Consider the following 15,434-nt stretch of genomic DNA (forward strand, 5'->3'; position numbering starts at 1 on the left):
GTCTGTCACTTGTCTTCATTTACAGCTAAACATGTTATTTTCACATAAAAAGAATATTCTTGTTTATTTGTTTTAACTACATTCAATGTCTTCAACAGAAAAAAAAATGGTACTTGTGATTCTTTATGCTGTGTACATGAAAAACATTTGACTTGTAACACATATATCAGTGGATGAGTTGATGAATTTAAGAAAGCTGTTATAGATGGCTTCATTGAATTTGCATTCAAATTATGGATTGATTAGTTCAAAGTAAAATACTGCTATTAAAAACATATGTATGCCAATTGATTTTAAGTCAATTATTAATTCATTGTTTAAAGACAGAATAAAGACGTGCCATTTTTAACTAGTAAATAATATTTTATTTGTACCACTAATATTTGTCCTTTAATTTTATTGATATGCAAATTCAATTAATATAAGGAACAAGGTTAATTTATTTATCATTCTACAACACTGGGTTGTATGATGAAATGCAAGTTGTCCCTTACAAATATTATATAAATGGATGAATAAATAATAAATCATAGAAATAAACTGTTCTTCAGCTGTTTTTGTTTTGTGGAGTGTGGAGGATGAGTTGTGGGGTCTTACAGCCTAAGCAGAGAAGCTGCTCTGTAGTCTGGTGGTACGACAGTAGATACTGCTTGGCAGGAGGATCAGGCTGTGGCTGATTGAGATGTTTCATTAGCCTTTGGACTTTGAGCAGGGCATTGCAAGTAGTTAAGAAGAACTCGGCAAAGGAATCTTGCCCCCTTAAATTTCCTTAAGAAATACAGTTGTGTCTGAGCTTTTCTTGCCAGGGTGGAGATGTATAATGTCCATGGCAGATTCTCTGTGATCCTGATTCTCAGGAACCAAAAACTGTAGACCGGAGTGTGTGTCTTTGCCTCTTTTGTTTTCTAAAAAAGATTGCTAATTTCCTCAGGATACTGATTCTCATTGTTCTTTGAAACTCAATTAATGATGATGGTGGTGTCTGCAAACTTCAAAACATGTTATTGATTTTAGTAATGGATGTATAGTGTGAACAAGAGGAGGCACACAGCCCTGGGGAGCCCCAGTGATGAGCACTAGAATGGAGGCAGTGTGACCACCAATTAGAATTGTATGTGGTCTGTTTATGACGATGTCCAATATCCAGGTGCAGATTGTGGTACTATTATCAACTTAATATGTTTTTTAAACATATCACTTTATTCAGTATGAAAGAAATCAGTATTGAGTATAATTTAACACTGCTTAAGTCTACAACTTTTCCAGTGGGGCACTTCAGACTCCATATTCTGCAGGCAGCATTCACGTGTTGAACCTCACCAACACATGCACACCGGAGCCCATTGTGGTGAACCAGTACAAATACATCCTGAGCATGCGGGAGACAGGCTAATGGCACTTATCCTGATTACAATGTAGGATATACATGCACATATATGTATGTAGGTTGCACTAATCTACATGAAACTGAACTGAATGTACTGTTCATTTTGGATTTAACACTGTAATATAATTGCATATCTAAACTGTTCTTTACTATAGGTTACACAGAACACAGGATGATATGGAATGTGACATATTTCCTTGTGAATGTCCAGTTAATTCAATGACCATGTCACAGATTTAATTATTCAACAACATTTGCTGAAATATCTACATACTTGCACCCCATTATTTTATACACGAAGCTACTGTACATGTTGGGGCCCTGTCAAGTCTTATTTACAGCTCTCTGCTTTGGTAGGACCTTTCAAAGAGTTGCCCACCATCTGTTCTCCCACTGTGTTGGTTAGGATGCATCTCCTCTCATCACATCTCAACAGTTTGTCTACCAGTGTTGTAGACTCTAGCTGACCCTTACCATGTAAACAAACAAACAAAAAAAAAAAAAAACACAACTTCCCAATGAACTATGTTGATCTGACCGTGGCAGTGTGTCAATTCTGTTGGTGGAGTGCATAGAAGAACCAAGATTTGAGGTCCAAATATTGTAGTACAATAGATACTAATTTATGTCTGAACATGAGGAAAGAAACCCCAGTAGGTAGCATGCATAGATTGCATGGCTCCACCATTCTCGGCTTCCATACTTTTAGAATTTACTGTACACAGAGGAATCTTCTAATGTCTCTATTTTAGGCCTCCTCGTGTCCTCTCTCATCCTGCCTCTGACCCAGAAATCAATGTAGGCATGCCATCTTGAAGGATGTCTCAATTCCTAAAATAAATCTCAGAGAGAAGAGCAAGGAATGAGGAGGCTTGCTGGAGGAGCTATGAGTGAAGATGTGTGCAGGTGTATCCTTTGCAGAAGTCTTCTTGGTACTCCTGATGTGTAAAAGTGGTGACACACATATACAAACCGTGGTGGGAGCAGGTCTCTACGTGTCTCACTGCTTCTTATGTATTCAATCAATCAATCAATCAATATTCCTTTATTTGTCCCGCGAGGGGAAATTTCAGTTCATATGTTGTATTAGTTATTTAAAATGATCAAACATTCTGCCCTTCACCGTTTGTGTAGGGCCTTACAAGATGCTGCTCTAATGTTTTGTTTTTGTCATGTTTTTGTTGTTCAATGTAGGTTACACACAATTCAACTGCTAAAATTGTGACATGATGGTTACAAGTGCAAGCTGCTAATGTCAAATTATTATATCAACAAGAATATTTGCTTTTATTCAGCACTGATTTGCATGTTGTCTTCAAATGCCCATTATGAACTCTGAAAAAGTAATTTGCACAAGTACATCATTTACTTTGTTAGGGACACATGAGAGAGACAGGAAGAAAATATGAAAAACCTGCAGAATGCTCCAAACAGGTGTTTTTGGAGCATTCTACAACTTTGCCAGTATTTTGTTGCCCCTGTCCCAACCTGTTTGACACGTGTTGTTGGCATCAAATTCAGAATAGGGATATGCAAAAGTCAATGATGAGGTAAACATTAAATATATTGTCTCTGTACTGTTTTCAATTGAGTATGTGTCAAAAAGGATCAGCACATGTCACATCTTTATTGGAACTGGGACATAAATGTTTCTATGTTACCTGTCAAAATTGGAATTTGAAAATAAGGGAAATTTTCTAGTACCACTGTCCATATGCCCCCTCTATTTACACACGAGTAGGCAACCACTTGCCTTGACTTTTTAACTAGTTCCTGCATGAAGTGACTACAATTTGTTGGCTAGAATTGGATACGAAGGATATGAAGTGAATTGCTAAATGAAAACACTAAAGTGCATTTTATTCAAAATTCAGCTCTGAGTTTATTATGTATTACTTGAAGGATATATACACCTAGGCTTCAGTTGTGATTTTGAGAGACGCTACCAGCAAGAGAGATAACTAGTAGGAGAGGATAAACTGGTTGGCAGTATAATACAGTCATCGCTCTTCTTCCTCTCTTGCTTCTTCTTCTACTTCTCTTTCCTCGTGTTTCATGCGCGGCTGCCGTTTGAATGAATGACTCCTTGTCAACAGACGTTACAGTTAATGTTCTCCATACTGCCACCTACTGTACCGGAGGAAAATGTAGCAAACACGTCAAACGCATCCCGTCAGCCATCCCGTTTTTTCTCTTTTTAAATATACCTTAAAAACAAGAGAAGTTTAAGGGGAAATATTTAAATGGTGGGATGGCGGGAGAGAAGGCTAAAACAGGAGAGGATCCAGAAAAACGACAGGGCTGCCAAATCTGATGTTTCTGAGGAACGTCGGCGCGTTCTCTCCCGCGCGGCCCATGTGACAGTTTCCCCCATTCTGATTGGTGGTTTTGAAATACATTGCGTGAGCTCATTGGTCCGTTTTTGAATCGCTGCCGTACTGCGGTCAATTCAAAAGTGTCTGTCGGCATTCTTGCGGTAGTCTGTGCACGGAGAGTACATAGAGCAAGAAACAAGGCGCAGTCAGGTAATTCTTATTTAATTTTACACAGGTTGAACTATGATACAAATGCTTTATCAGGTTAGCTGAACATTTGGACCATCCAATTTTGCACAGAAAGTGGGTCAGCTGTCGAGAGAAAATCAATAGAAAGATAGCCTCGGCGATTTAACGTTAGCTAAGCTAACGTTAGTGACCTTAACTTAGCATGAAGAAAACGGCAGCTTTAACGGCTCGGCAACAGGTTTATATCTTTGCCCTAAACGTCACTGTCGTAGACGACACGAAAACACTAGTTAACACCTGATACTAAAACTTAGTGTAAAAATAGATAAGTATTAGTAGTAGTAGATTTAACGTTAGGCAACGTAAGGTAACCTTGCGTTGATTTGCTTTGGTGTTACAGGTTTTCACTTATCGCTAACGTTAAATTAAAAAGCCTGTTATTAGTTACATTGTTGTAAATTGTTCAATCAGCAGTCAGTCCGTTGCATGTTGTACATAATTTAAGCTGTTAATCATGTTCTGTGCAAGTTAACTTCAGGTAACGTTACGACTTTCACAGCCTTGATACTTTGTAGGCCACACTTTACCTTGTAAGTAAAACAAGCACTTTTACTTAATGTCATTAAGTTAGTTAACTGTCGTAGTAATCAAATCTAAGTTTGTAATGAAAAGGTAAGCATTACATGAAGCTAGGAAACTAAGGTTGAAATGGCACTCTTGGTATAATAACGTGTTTTGTTTTTTTGTTTTTATGTTTTGCTTTCAGGTGATAATGGAAGACTACTTGAAAATAGAGAAAATTGGAGAAGGTTGGTCTAAATGTTTTTTTGTGACAAATTATGGCAGGTAAATTTCCATGTCAAATTGATTTCTGTCATAGGTACTTCATTACCCGTCCCTGTACAATTTGCCTAAAATGCTTATCCAAGACATACCCAAAGCAAACTGAAAGGTGTTCTTGAACCATTTCGAGTAGATGCATGGGTAATACGATAAAAGTTTGAACACACTGAAGTATAAGGCAAATAAATACAGACAGATTCCTACATATGGGCTTTTTTTAGCTGTAAAACACAAAGGGATGACAGCATGAAGTCTTACCCAAGTGCAAGTTCAATAAAAACTAATAAAACCCACAGAAAATGAATATTTTACACATGTTTTTCGAAGGGTATGTCTAGATGTTCTCCAAAAAGCATGGGGAACATCTAGTTAATGTAATTTTAGGTAATCTATTTTCATATTTTGGATATCTTTACTCATATTTAGGTTATAAATTTGTTTCTGCTTTATATTGAGGCCATTTATTTATAATCTCAAACCCTGTGTTCTGTCCCTGTTAGTACTGAATTCCTTGATTTAGCTGTCATTTATCCACTGAAGCAGCATATGGTCATTTTTGAAATTTCATTGGCTATACAAGTCACCTCTCATCTGTGCAGGTGGTTGCAAGTGGCTCAATCTTTACACAAAACAAGAGTACAAGGCCCTTCCTTTGAATGTGGACTCTCACTGGCTCTGTAAATCGAAAGGAGTGCAAAGACCATCTTGAGACCAATGTGTCGCCTATGCATGGTTGCGAACTGGAGTTATAAAGGAGAAAACATGAAGGTTTAACAGGGCTGACAGCTAATTTGAAACGCTATAACAGCTTTCCATGAATTATTATAACATGTTGGGCAAATATTTTACTGGACTGGATCGTGTGGGCCTTTGCAAATGTAATCAGATTACTGAGTCTTCATCAGTGAGTTGCCTCAATTTCAAAATTGGTTGTTTGCTGTTGGCATTGATTGTCATTTCTGTTTGTGATTGTATCTCGAAATGGTTTGCATCAGTTGCTTCATGAGAATATGATTCTCATGAATCATGTATGGCATGAGTACAAATTTATACATAACATTTGTGTCAGTAGACAGGCAGACCATTTGAGTGTCACAACTGTAAAGTTTATACATTGCCAATTTGTTAACTTTTGGTAATTTACTCTTCTTATAGGTACCTATGGGGTGGTGTACAAGGGCAGGCATAAGGCCACAGGGCAGGTCGTGGCCATGAAGAAGATCCGCCTGGAGAGTGAGGAGGAAGGGGTTCCGAGCACTGCTGTCAGAGAGGTGTCTCTGCTTCAAGAACTGAAGCATCCCAACGTTGTACGGTATGTTCACCTTGTATGGAGCAGAGGGTGTCCTACAGAATGGCATGTACGCAAGTTCTGTTGGGTTAAAAGGTTGTAAAATAAAATTTTCCAGCTTATGAAATGCTAATGTTATGTACAGACACTAGCAGAGAACAGTTACTATGCCACTGCTGCTCTGTCAGCTCATTGTATTAATAAACACTATGTCACTCATGTTCCACTGTCAAATACCACTTAACACAGACCTATAGTTTCAACAGTGACATGCAACTTGGAATCAACATGCCACTAGAATAGTAGTGGCATTATTATACATCAGCTTTCATTATACTGTAAATATCCAGTCAATCCTTTTATATACATTATGTGAAAAAATAACAATTATGAGTAAATTTACACATGAATACAGTATGAACTTAACCAGTATGTGTGTGTATGCCAGGCTTCTTGATGTCTTGATGCAGGAGTCTCGTCTTTACCTCATCTTTGAGTTCCTGTCCATGGACCTGAAGAAGTACCTGGACTCCATACCCTGTGGCCAGTACATGGAACCTATGCTGGTGAAGGTAACTGTGTTTGTGATTAACAGACTCTTGGCAGTTCATCTTAGGGATCATATGTCTGATTAAGTGTGACAGTAGTGTGACAGCTGTATTATTGCGGTGGAATCAAATAATATATCTCAAGGAGCAAGGTGACTTAAAATGATGAACCGTAATACCAGTCATCTACTTTGAATTTCTGGGCTCTGCTATTGCTCCAGTCAGTCAGTCAGTCAGTTTCTCATTCCTGTCTAACTGGTTATATGTCCAAGCAGACTTCCCAAAGTAAGATTTTTTTCAAATCGTGCACAAAGGACTTTACATTCTAGTCATGTTCATTCTCCTCCCTTCATCCTTCACCACCTGTTAGAGCTACCTTTACCAGATCCTGGAGGGCATTTATTTCTGTCACTGTCGTCGGGTCCTCCACCGGGACCTGAAACCCCAGAACCTTCTGATCGACAACAAGGGAGTTATCAAACTGGCGGACTTTGGCCTGGCTCGGGCCTTTGGTGTTCCTGTCAGGGTCTACACCCATGAGGTGAGAATCCATTCACACATTTGCAGACTAAAATAACTGAACTGTAAACCTGGACTGACACAGTGTACAGAAGAAGAGCATCACCAACACTGAATGAAAGGTGTATATAAGGAGAGAGGAAGAGGAGGAGATTTGAGTGACAGCACCAAACAAAAAGCCTCCAAAATGACTACTGAGCTGAATTAACCCCTGTGTGTGTTCCCAGGTTGTAACTCTTTGGTACCGGGCTCCAGAGGTCCTCCTGGGTTCACCTCGATATTCTACCCCTGTCGATGTTTGGAGTACTGGGACCATCTTTGCCGAACTTGCCACCAAGAAGCCTCTGTTCCATGGAGACTCTGAGATAGACCAGCTCTTCAGGATCTTCAGGTAGACATACCAGGGGCCAGCTGCAAAAATAGACCTAGTCTTTGACCATAACTTAAAATCAGATGTGCTATAGACACTTAAAATTACCTGTTGCATAAAGCTTCCCTATGAGTTATTAATATAAGACTGACTCAGAAGCGACGTCTGCAGGGGCAACCCAACTTAAATAGCATCAGCAGCTGGGTTATTCACTAGATAACAATAATGTTATCCTATTTAGCTGAGAATTGTGACCTGTTGTCATTGAATCAGTGGCATTGACACAGAAATACAGAGGAAAGCTTGCTAGCCAAGTTTGACATTATCTCAACACAGTGTGTCTGTCATGTTGGTGTTGAGAATACTTTCCAACAAAAAATCCATGTACGCTAGACCATTGGTTCTCAGACTGTTTGCTGTAGGAACAAACCTTGGGCCAGATGCATAAAACTGCAGATTCATGAACATTTCATACACAGAAATTAACATTTTAGACTCGACCACTGACCTGATCTGTGTCACAGGAACTACATTTAGTCCCCTCTATGTTTTGTTTTGTTTTTTTTATTAAATCTTCCTGTTTCTACGCTTTCCAGGACTCTGGGAACCCCAAACAATGATGTGTGGCCTGAAGTGGAGAGCCTACCTGACTACAAAAACACCTTTCCGAAATGGAAGTCTGGCAACCTGTCATCAATGGTGAAAAACCTGGACAAGAATGGCCTGGACCTACTGGCGGTAAGGACTAGCACTGAACCAACTGAGTATTAACTCTAATACTAGTCTTCCAGGGGTTCTCTTCTTCAAACTACCCAGTCAGATAAAGGCCAGAGCAGGTAAACCAAACAGAATTTAGCTCTCATTTAATAAGAGTTCAGATTAGTGTAATAACTTTCAGAAGTGACCATAATGCAGCCCACTAGACCAAAGCCCAGTTTTTCCCAGCCTGGATGATGATTTAGATTTTCTAATGATGACCTGTAAGATCCAGGTCCATTTCCCTCCTGTCCGAACATGCTGCATTGCACTCCATTTAGAAGTGCATTCTAAAGCAGCCCGCACGCCTGCTGAAACTGGAACAGCATTGCAAACAGTAGAAAGGGCCCGCTTTGTGGAAGATGTTGCCATAGTTGCCCATTTAAGGGGAAAAAAAACACAAGTGAACAAACACTCATTCAAAAAAAACCAAAAACAATATTCAAGAGGATTGCATGCTAATTAAATTACACACTTAAAATTAAATAGAAAGGACCCACAAAACAGTAACATTAGAAGAGATGTGTACCTGTTAGATACAGTACCTTAGGTCAGTGTCCAACAGAACATTTTTTTTTACCCACTTGCCCTCTGTACTACCACAAATACACCCCAATGACTGACAAAGGACAATACACTACAGCTGAGGAATCCATAACACCAGTGTTGAAACGGGCAACCTGTTTTGCTGTAATAAATGAAGCATATGCTATATGTTGGAATTTGTGTTATTCTAAATTTTGACACAAATGTAATACAAAATATTTTCACTGCAAATGTGTAACTCTTACAAATATCGGTTATTGGTCTCCTTAATTGCTAATAATTGGTATCGGCTCTGACAAAACCAACACTGGATGGCTCCTAATATGAAGAGTAATAACTGGCCTTGTTCGCGGAGCTGCCCTGTTGTGACAGGTGGATGAAGCCAGATTGAAGCTGGATGATGGTGTTATTAAAGACTCCTGATGAAACATCTTTTTTAGCTTCCCTTTTCTAAGTAACATTGAAGCTGCAGTAGGTCACTTGTACGAAAGGAATTTTTTGTCATATTTGCTACAACTGTCCCTATGCCCAGACAGCAGTACATGAAACATGTAATCTGTGGAAAAAAGAAAAAAAAAAAAGACGGCTCCATTGGTCCCACCTACTGCTCCTACTGCGATTTGCAAGAATCCACCGAGGACGACACAAAACAACCAATCAGAGCCCTCCCTCTGTTCATGCTGCCGGCTGCCGCTTAGTCAAACAGCTCTGTGAGCGGCGTCAGGAGGCGAGTGAAAGCTATGGCGGAGCAACAGCCACCCACAAAGGAGAAACTGCCCATACCACCGCTGCCAACAACAGCATATACAGCTAAGACAACAAATAACCATAAAGCTAATATAGTGATTGTTACAGTAACACTCCACATTGCGTACGGTATGTTAGCAACTACGATGTAGCGGCTGGGCAGAGCTAGCTTGTTTCTGATGCTAAGGCTAATGTTACTGGTTGCCACAGCAGCCGGGCAGACGCCACAGGGAGGAGGGGCTTGGAGGCAGGGCATGAGTGCAGCGGAGAGGGAGGGGGAGTGACGTGAACTTGTTTTGGTCCAAATTTTCAGGCTAAGTCTGCTCTCTTCTCGATCTTACCTACTGCAGCTTTAACATTTCTTCACCCAGAAACAGCTGATATTTCTCTGTATAATACGACCTCTCTGTCAGCTGCTGTGTGTCTGGAGACTAGCAGAGAAGTTTCTCATCAGTGTGTTTCATGTTTGAATGGATTCAGTACTGTTTCAATACACTGACTCCTAATTGCTGTTTGGTTACTCTTTAACCTTCATAATATGTAATTGCGTCTTACTGTTATTGTGCCATTGTTTTTGGCCTTGGTGCCCCAATAATTTTATTCATCAAAAGCCAAAGTGGCCTTTGTCTAAAGATGACTTTATTCCAGGCCTGCCATTCTAGTCTGCATAAGAGAGAGCTCTTATCAAGTTCTCCAGACTGTCCTCATTATGAGAGGTTGTGTCCACCTAATGTTACCATATCTAAAAATATCCTGAGTGACACTGTCTCCTTTTCTTGTTTCTCTGCTGTAGAAAATGTTGACCTACAATCCTCCCAAGAGGATCTCAGCGCGTGAGGCTATGACTCACCCTTACTTTGATGACCTGGACAAATCCACCCTGCCTGCTGCCAGCATCAACAAAATCTAAAACACCTACTAACCTCACATGCAAACACATTCATACATTCATTGTGAATTATCATTCTGTAAATACTTGTGTGTGAAAATTGTTGTAGACCTTTAGTGAAGTTTTGTCTTTCACATTGTCTTTTCAATAAACTGCACTTTCTGTCCTTCTCAACTTCAAACTTGTTTAATGTCATATTTCTCAACATTTTTTCTGGAAACATGAGGCTTGACAGACTGTAAGTTCTAAAAGTTCTCAAATGGTCAAAGGTAGTGCAGTGCATGGCATGCTTTTGGCTCTGCACTTTTTTATGACCCAGGACATGAAAACCTGGTTGAATTCAGGTCACACCTCTTCAGGTACAGATTTAGAAAAAACAAAATGAGTTTCCCATGTCCGTGTGTACCACTTTGATAAAACTGCAGATGTTGCCATATCTTTGGGAAACAACAGAGCCAATTCTGATCAACAGCAGAAAATGGATAAGTTGATACTTGCCCTTTATGACATGATGAGTTTCCCAGCTTTTCCACTACACTACTAAGCTAATGGTAGTGACAGTGTCTCATGGTGCTGACTGAAACTCAAAATGTACTGAACAGCCCCTGGTATCACAGCTTGCTCAACAATCCCAGGAGCAACAAAGACTGGGAAAGATAAACAGATCAACAGGTTCATTGGTAACAGGTGATAGTATCACGACTGGGTATGAAAGGGGCATCCTGGAAAGGCTCAGTCGTTCACAAGCAAGAACAGAGCAAGGTTCACCACTTTGTGAACACATAAATGTATGAAAAGTAACGTGCAACTCCAGCTGTCAAATAAATGTAATGGGGAAGGAAAATAGCATGAAGTGGAAACACTCAAAGTACAAATAACTCATGATTGTACTTCAGTATTTGAGTAACTACGCTCAGTTTTCAGCACAGTCAGGAGGACATGGGTGCAGCCATGTGGTTGGTCAGGAGGTCCTATTGTTGTCCCAGCAAATCACTTCACAGACAGGTTTGACTCTGACACAGCTCCTCCAAGAGGAAATGTGTCTTGTTGCAACAAGTCGACCAGGAGCTGCAGAACTACTACAGTGTGCGGTCATGTGATCTATTGAAAAACTGCATAATATGCAACTGCACTGACGTCGCCTCAAAATCAGTGCTGGCATTCAGCCAGTGCACACGGATGCAGGTGAAAATGCTAAAGGGAAAATGGTCACCACAAACGACAGTTACTTTTTGAGCTGTGACAGGAAGCGCTCAGTGCTGAGTCTCCATGGTGGTGATATCTGGGAAATGGAAAAAGGTAAATCACTGAAGAATAAATAAAACTAGTGAGGCAGCAGAGCTGCAGTCTATGGGGGCAACCATTGCCTTTCTTGTTTAGAACATCCTTCCATCGACTTCCTGGTTCCAAAGAAGTCAGGACAACATCAAGACGACGCCTGACTTTGATGCCCTCATTGATGATAATCAGAGACTTCATTCCTCCCACTATGGGGGTATGACTACTGATACTGGAGTGGGACGAGTCGACTGGATCACATACATGTTCCCCCTCTGTGGCATCAAAAAGTACACCATTCAAAAGAGCCTGTTTACAACAAAAGAGTCTGCTTGTCTGTGGAGTACACATCTACTATTACTAATTGCATCACACCTGAGTCCAGGCCACAGCAGTCTGATCAGTTTCTCACGTGGTCCCCCACGGACAAATAACTGTCCACCCCTGGTCTGCAGGGAACATTTGAGCTTAGTAAGCCTACACATTGGTTCCTCCAAAGAACATTAACTCATCGATATGTATTGAATCTGTTGTTTTGATATAGTAGGTTAGTTGTGGTTGTGTAGTTTGTCTTTCATCTGTATGTAGGACCTGTCTGACTTTTCTCTCTCTCTCTCTAACAACTGTAATGTTCTCCATTCGTTCTCCATAAGTGACAATCACTAATGGCAAAGGCAACATGTATGGAGTCATGCCTCACAATGAGATATTTTACACACAGTAAAATACTTTTTGCAAGCACATAAATTAGATTTTGCTGAGTAAGTATTATCACACAAAGAAAAATGTAATTTTAGTAAACAAAAGTCCATTTTGTCCACAGTCTTTATTTGCATGTTTGCTGTTATCAGCACACCTGTCTTGGTCAGGTGCATATGCAAATCAGTGGGTGCACAAAGCAGAGATGTTGAGAGAAAGAGACACAATGAGAGCATGTGTCACATGTTTGACAGCACACAGCACAATCTGAGAGGACACATAGGTAAAACAGAAAGACAGTTTAGCATTGTGCACTTCCTGTATATGGGTAATAGCAATATACAAATAAACACACAAATAAAAGTATTGACCTCAGAATAGATAGGTTTGCTTAAATCATTCTTGTTCTAATAATTTCTCTACAAAATGTCATTTTTGTGCTTGTAAAAAATCTGTTTCTTTGCTCAAAACATCCCATCACACACTCAGGAACCAGGCACAAATATAACTCCAGAAACATGGAGTTTACACCAGCAGTGGCTTTTGAAGCCTCTTTGAAATGTTTTTGACATTCCTGACTCGTCTCATTGAACACTTCTTTAATGTGCTTCGTGAAGCATAATCACAACAGGCAGCCATTCAAATAACACAGATCTCCCACTGTCTTCTTCTTAACTAGAATGCTGTAACAGTATGTAACTATGAGATTTCTGGCCTCACTGAGCCACACAGAGCCACAGTGAGCGAGGGAACAGACATAAAAGAAAAACACTATTTCCGTCATGTAGCCTGCTTATTCAGTCCACACTCAGTGAGAGAAACCTGTCACAATGCAGCGCTGTGAGGCTGCTGTCTACGTTACTTCTTAAGTTTATCTACAATGATAGATTGCATAGTTTTTTTTTGTTGTTGTTGTTGTTTTTACATGGTGAATATATGTAATAGCAGACAGCTTTGCTGCATAACTCACTTTTATGTGGCTCGGTTTACAGTATTGACCCTGCTTCCAGGCTTTGTGCCACACACTTCTAGTGAGTGAAAACTGAGAGAATTATTTTTGTACAAGTCTTAAGTTTTTTTTGTTTGTTTGTTTGTTTTTTAGAAAGAACATGTGTGTGTAGGTCTTAATCGTCTTTTTGGCAAACTGTAAGTGCTATGCCATGCTGTGCCTGCAGCTGACAACACAAGCAGACATTTCAACTCATAACTATCTTAATAAAACATGTCTTGTAGCAGCAGAGTTATTTCTCGAACAGCATGACTTAATGATGATGTACATATCAGAGGAGGAGAAATCCTGCACACATTTCAGATTTATTAAACAGTCTTTCAATATTAACAAACATGCTGGGATGTGAACATTGTGTCCAGTTTTGATATTAACTCAGTGAGTTCATTTCAACTGTGAATACAATAATTAAAAACCAAAGATCAGTAATGCAGCAGCATATGGGTACATCAACTCATGGGGCAGACCTTTGCAGCTGCTGCATGGAGAGGAGAATGAACAATTTTCCATCTTCGATTGAAGCTGATCTTGCTGCTCACTTTGACCTCCAGGTCACCAAACAGGCCCTGCCAGGATAACAGCAACTTCCATTCAGCACAGAAACAACATCAAATGGTTTCAAGGATGTGCTTGTATCTTCCAAGCTCTGCTGAACGGTGCTTTGAGCTTCACTGATCCACTTAGTGTTTCCACTAATGAACACACGTTACCATCACTCACTGCTTCTGCTGGTATTCAGTGGATTTATCCACTCATTTGTTGTGTGTGTAATCAGTAGTTTCATAAACCTGTCACTTAAAAACAACCTGGTCACGGGATTTTGTGTGAAATCAGGTCACTGGTTACGAGATAAGAACTTAGAAGCAACCTCCAGAGTGGAGAATGAATGAATGAATCAGCATCATTTTCTCTTCTTTCAGGGCAGCGTGCCGAGCTGAGTTTAATGCAAGTCAGATTCTATTATTTAGTATAAATATTATGTCTGATATCCCAGAGTTGAGTGTAAATTATAATTAACCATTAATTAACATTAGTTAATGCAGTAATAAGTATTAATTAACATTTAATTAACAGTTAACCAATGTAATAATTCAGTAACCATTTACTAAAGGTGCTCATGGTAACCAATGTATTCATTTACACATATAATAGTTTCTATAGAGGCTATTAAAATGCTATTAAAAATTTAAAAGCAAACTTAAGACCCACCTTTTTAGTCTGGCTTTTAACTATTTTTTTTATTTAATCAATTTTAATTTTCATTTTATTTTATATATATACATTTTAATTTTGTTCAATTGTATTTTTTATTGTTTTAATATTTCAAATTTATCTCCTGTGTTTCCTCATTTCATTTCTTTTTCATTTAAGATAGCGTTTCCTCAGTACTTAGTTCATTATGATGTAATGTGAATGTTGATTGTGTGAGTTTGTGATCTTATGTGTGGGTGTGTGTGTGTGTGGACGGGTTGGGGTGGGGGGGTCTTTATTTTCTTTATCTTTGATTGTAAAGCACTTTGTGCTACATTTCGTTCTGTATGAAAAGTACTATACAAATAAAATTATTATTATTATTATTATTATTATTATTATTATTACTATTATTATCAACATTAGTTAATACAGTAATAAACATTAACTAAAAGTTCATTCATACAATAAGCATGAAGTAACTTAAATGTCTCGTTAACATTTTTTATGGGTTTACATGTTAATTACAGTACTAACATTAGTATGTTGTTCAGAAAGGTTTTAATTAACATTTACGTAATGAGGTTCACAGCTAATGTAACAGAGACCTTGACCTTTGACCTATAACCACTAAAAACTTATAAGTTCATCCTTGAGTCCAAGTGAACATCTGTGCCAAAACTGAAGAAATTTCTTCTACATGTTCTGGAGTATTTCACTGAGAACAGGACAGGCGGACGACTTGAAGCCAGAATGCCTCTGGCCACAGCTCTCACCAACATGGAGGCATAATAAGTTTGTCACTGCTGTGGCTCAAGCACGAAGTAACCCTGAAACAAATGATCCCTGCTGTGAACAGA

At 39.2% G+C, this 15,434-nt stretch overlaps 1 protein-coding gene across 1 annotated transcript; it reads left to right on the top strand.

Annotated features, from left to right (window-relative positions):
• Positions 1–3,851: 3,851 nt before the first annotated feature.
• Positions 3,852–10,554, top strand: cdk1 (cyclin dependent kinase 1). Its single transcript, XM_076743060.1, has 8 exons — positions 3,852–3,912; positions 4,658–4,700; positions 5,890–6,046; positions 6,471–6,594; positions 6,941–7,111; positions 7,317–7,480; positions 8,056–8,197; positions 10,302–10,554. Exons 2-8 carry the CDS (start codon positions 4,664–4,666, stop codon positions 10,416–10,418), a joined length of 912 nt encoding a protein of 303 aa, XP_076599175.1. The 5' UTR covers positions 3,852–3,912; positions 4,658–4,663; the 3' UTR covers positions 10,419–10,554.
• Positions 10,555–15,434: the final 4,880 nt, after the last annotated feature.

Source organism: Chaetodon auriga, chromosome 11, assembly GCF_051107435.1.
Source record: "Chaetodon auriga isolate fChaAug3 chromosome 11, fChaAug3.hap1, whole genome shotgun sequence".
Classification (NCBI taxonomy): Eukaryota; Metazoa; Chordata; class Actinopteri; order Chaetodontiformes; family Chaetodontidae; genus Chaetodon; species Chaetodon auriga.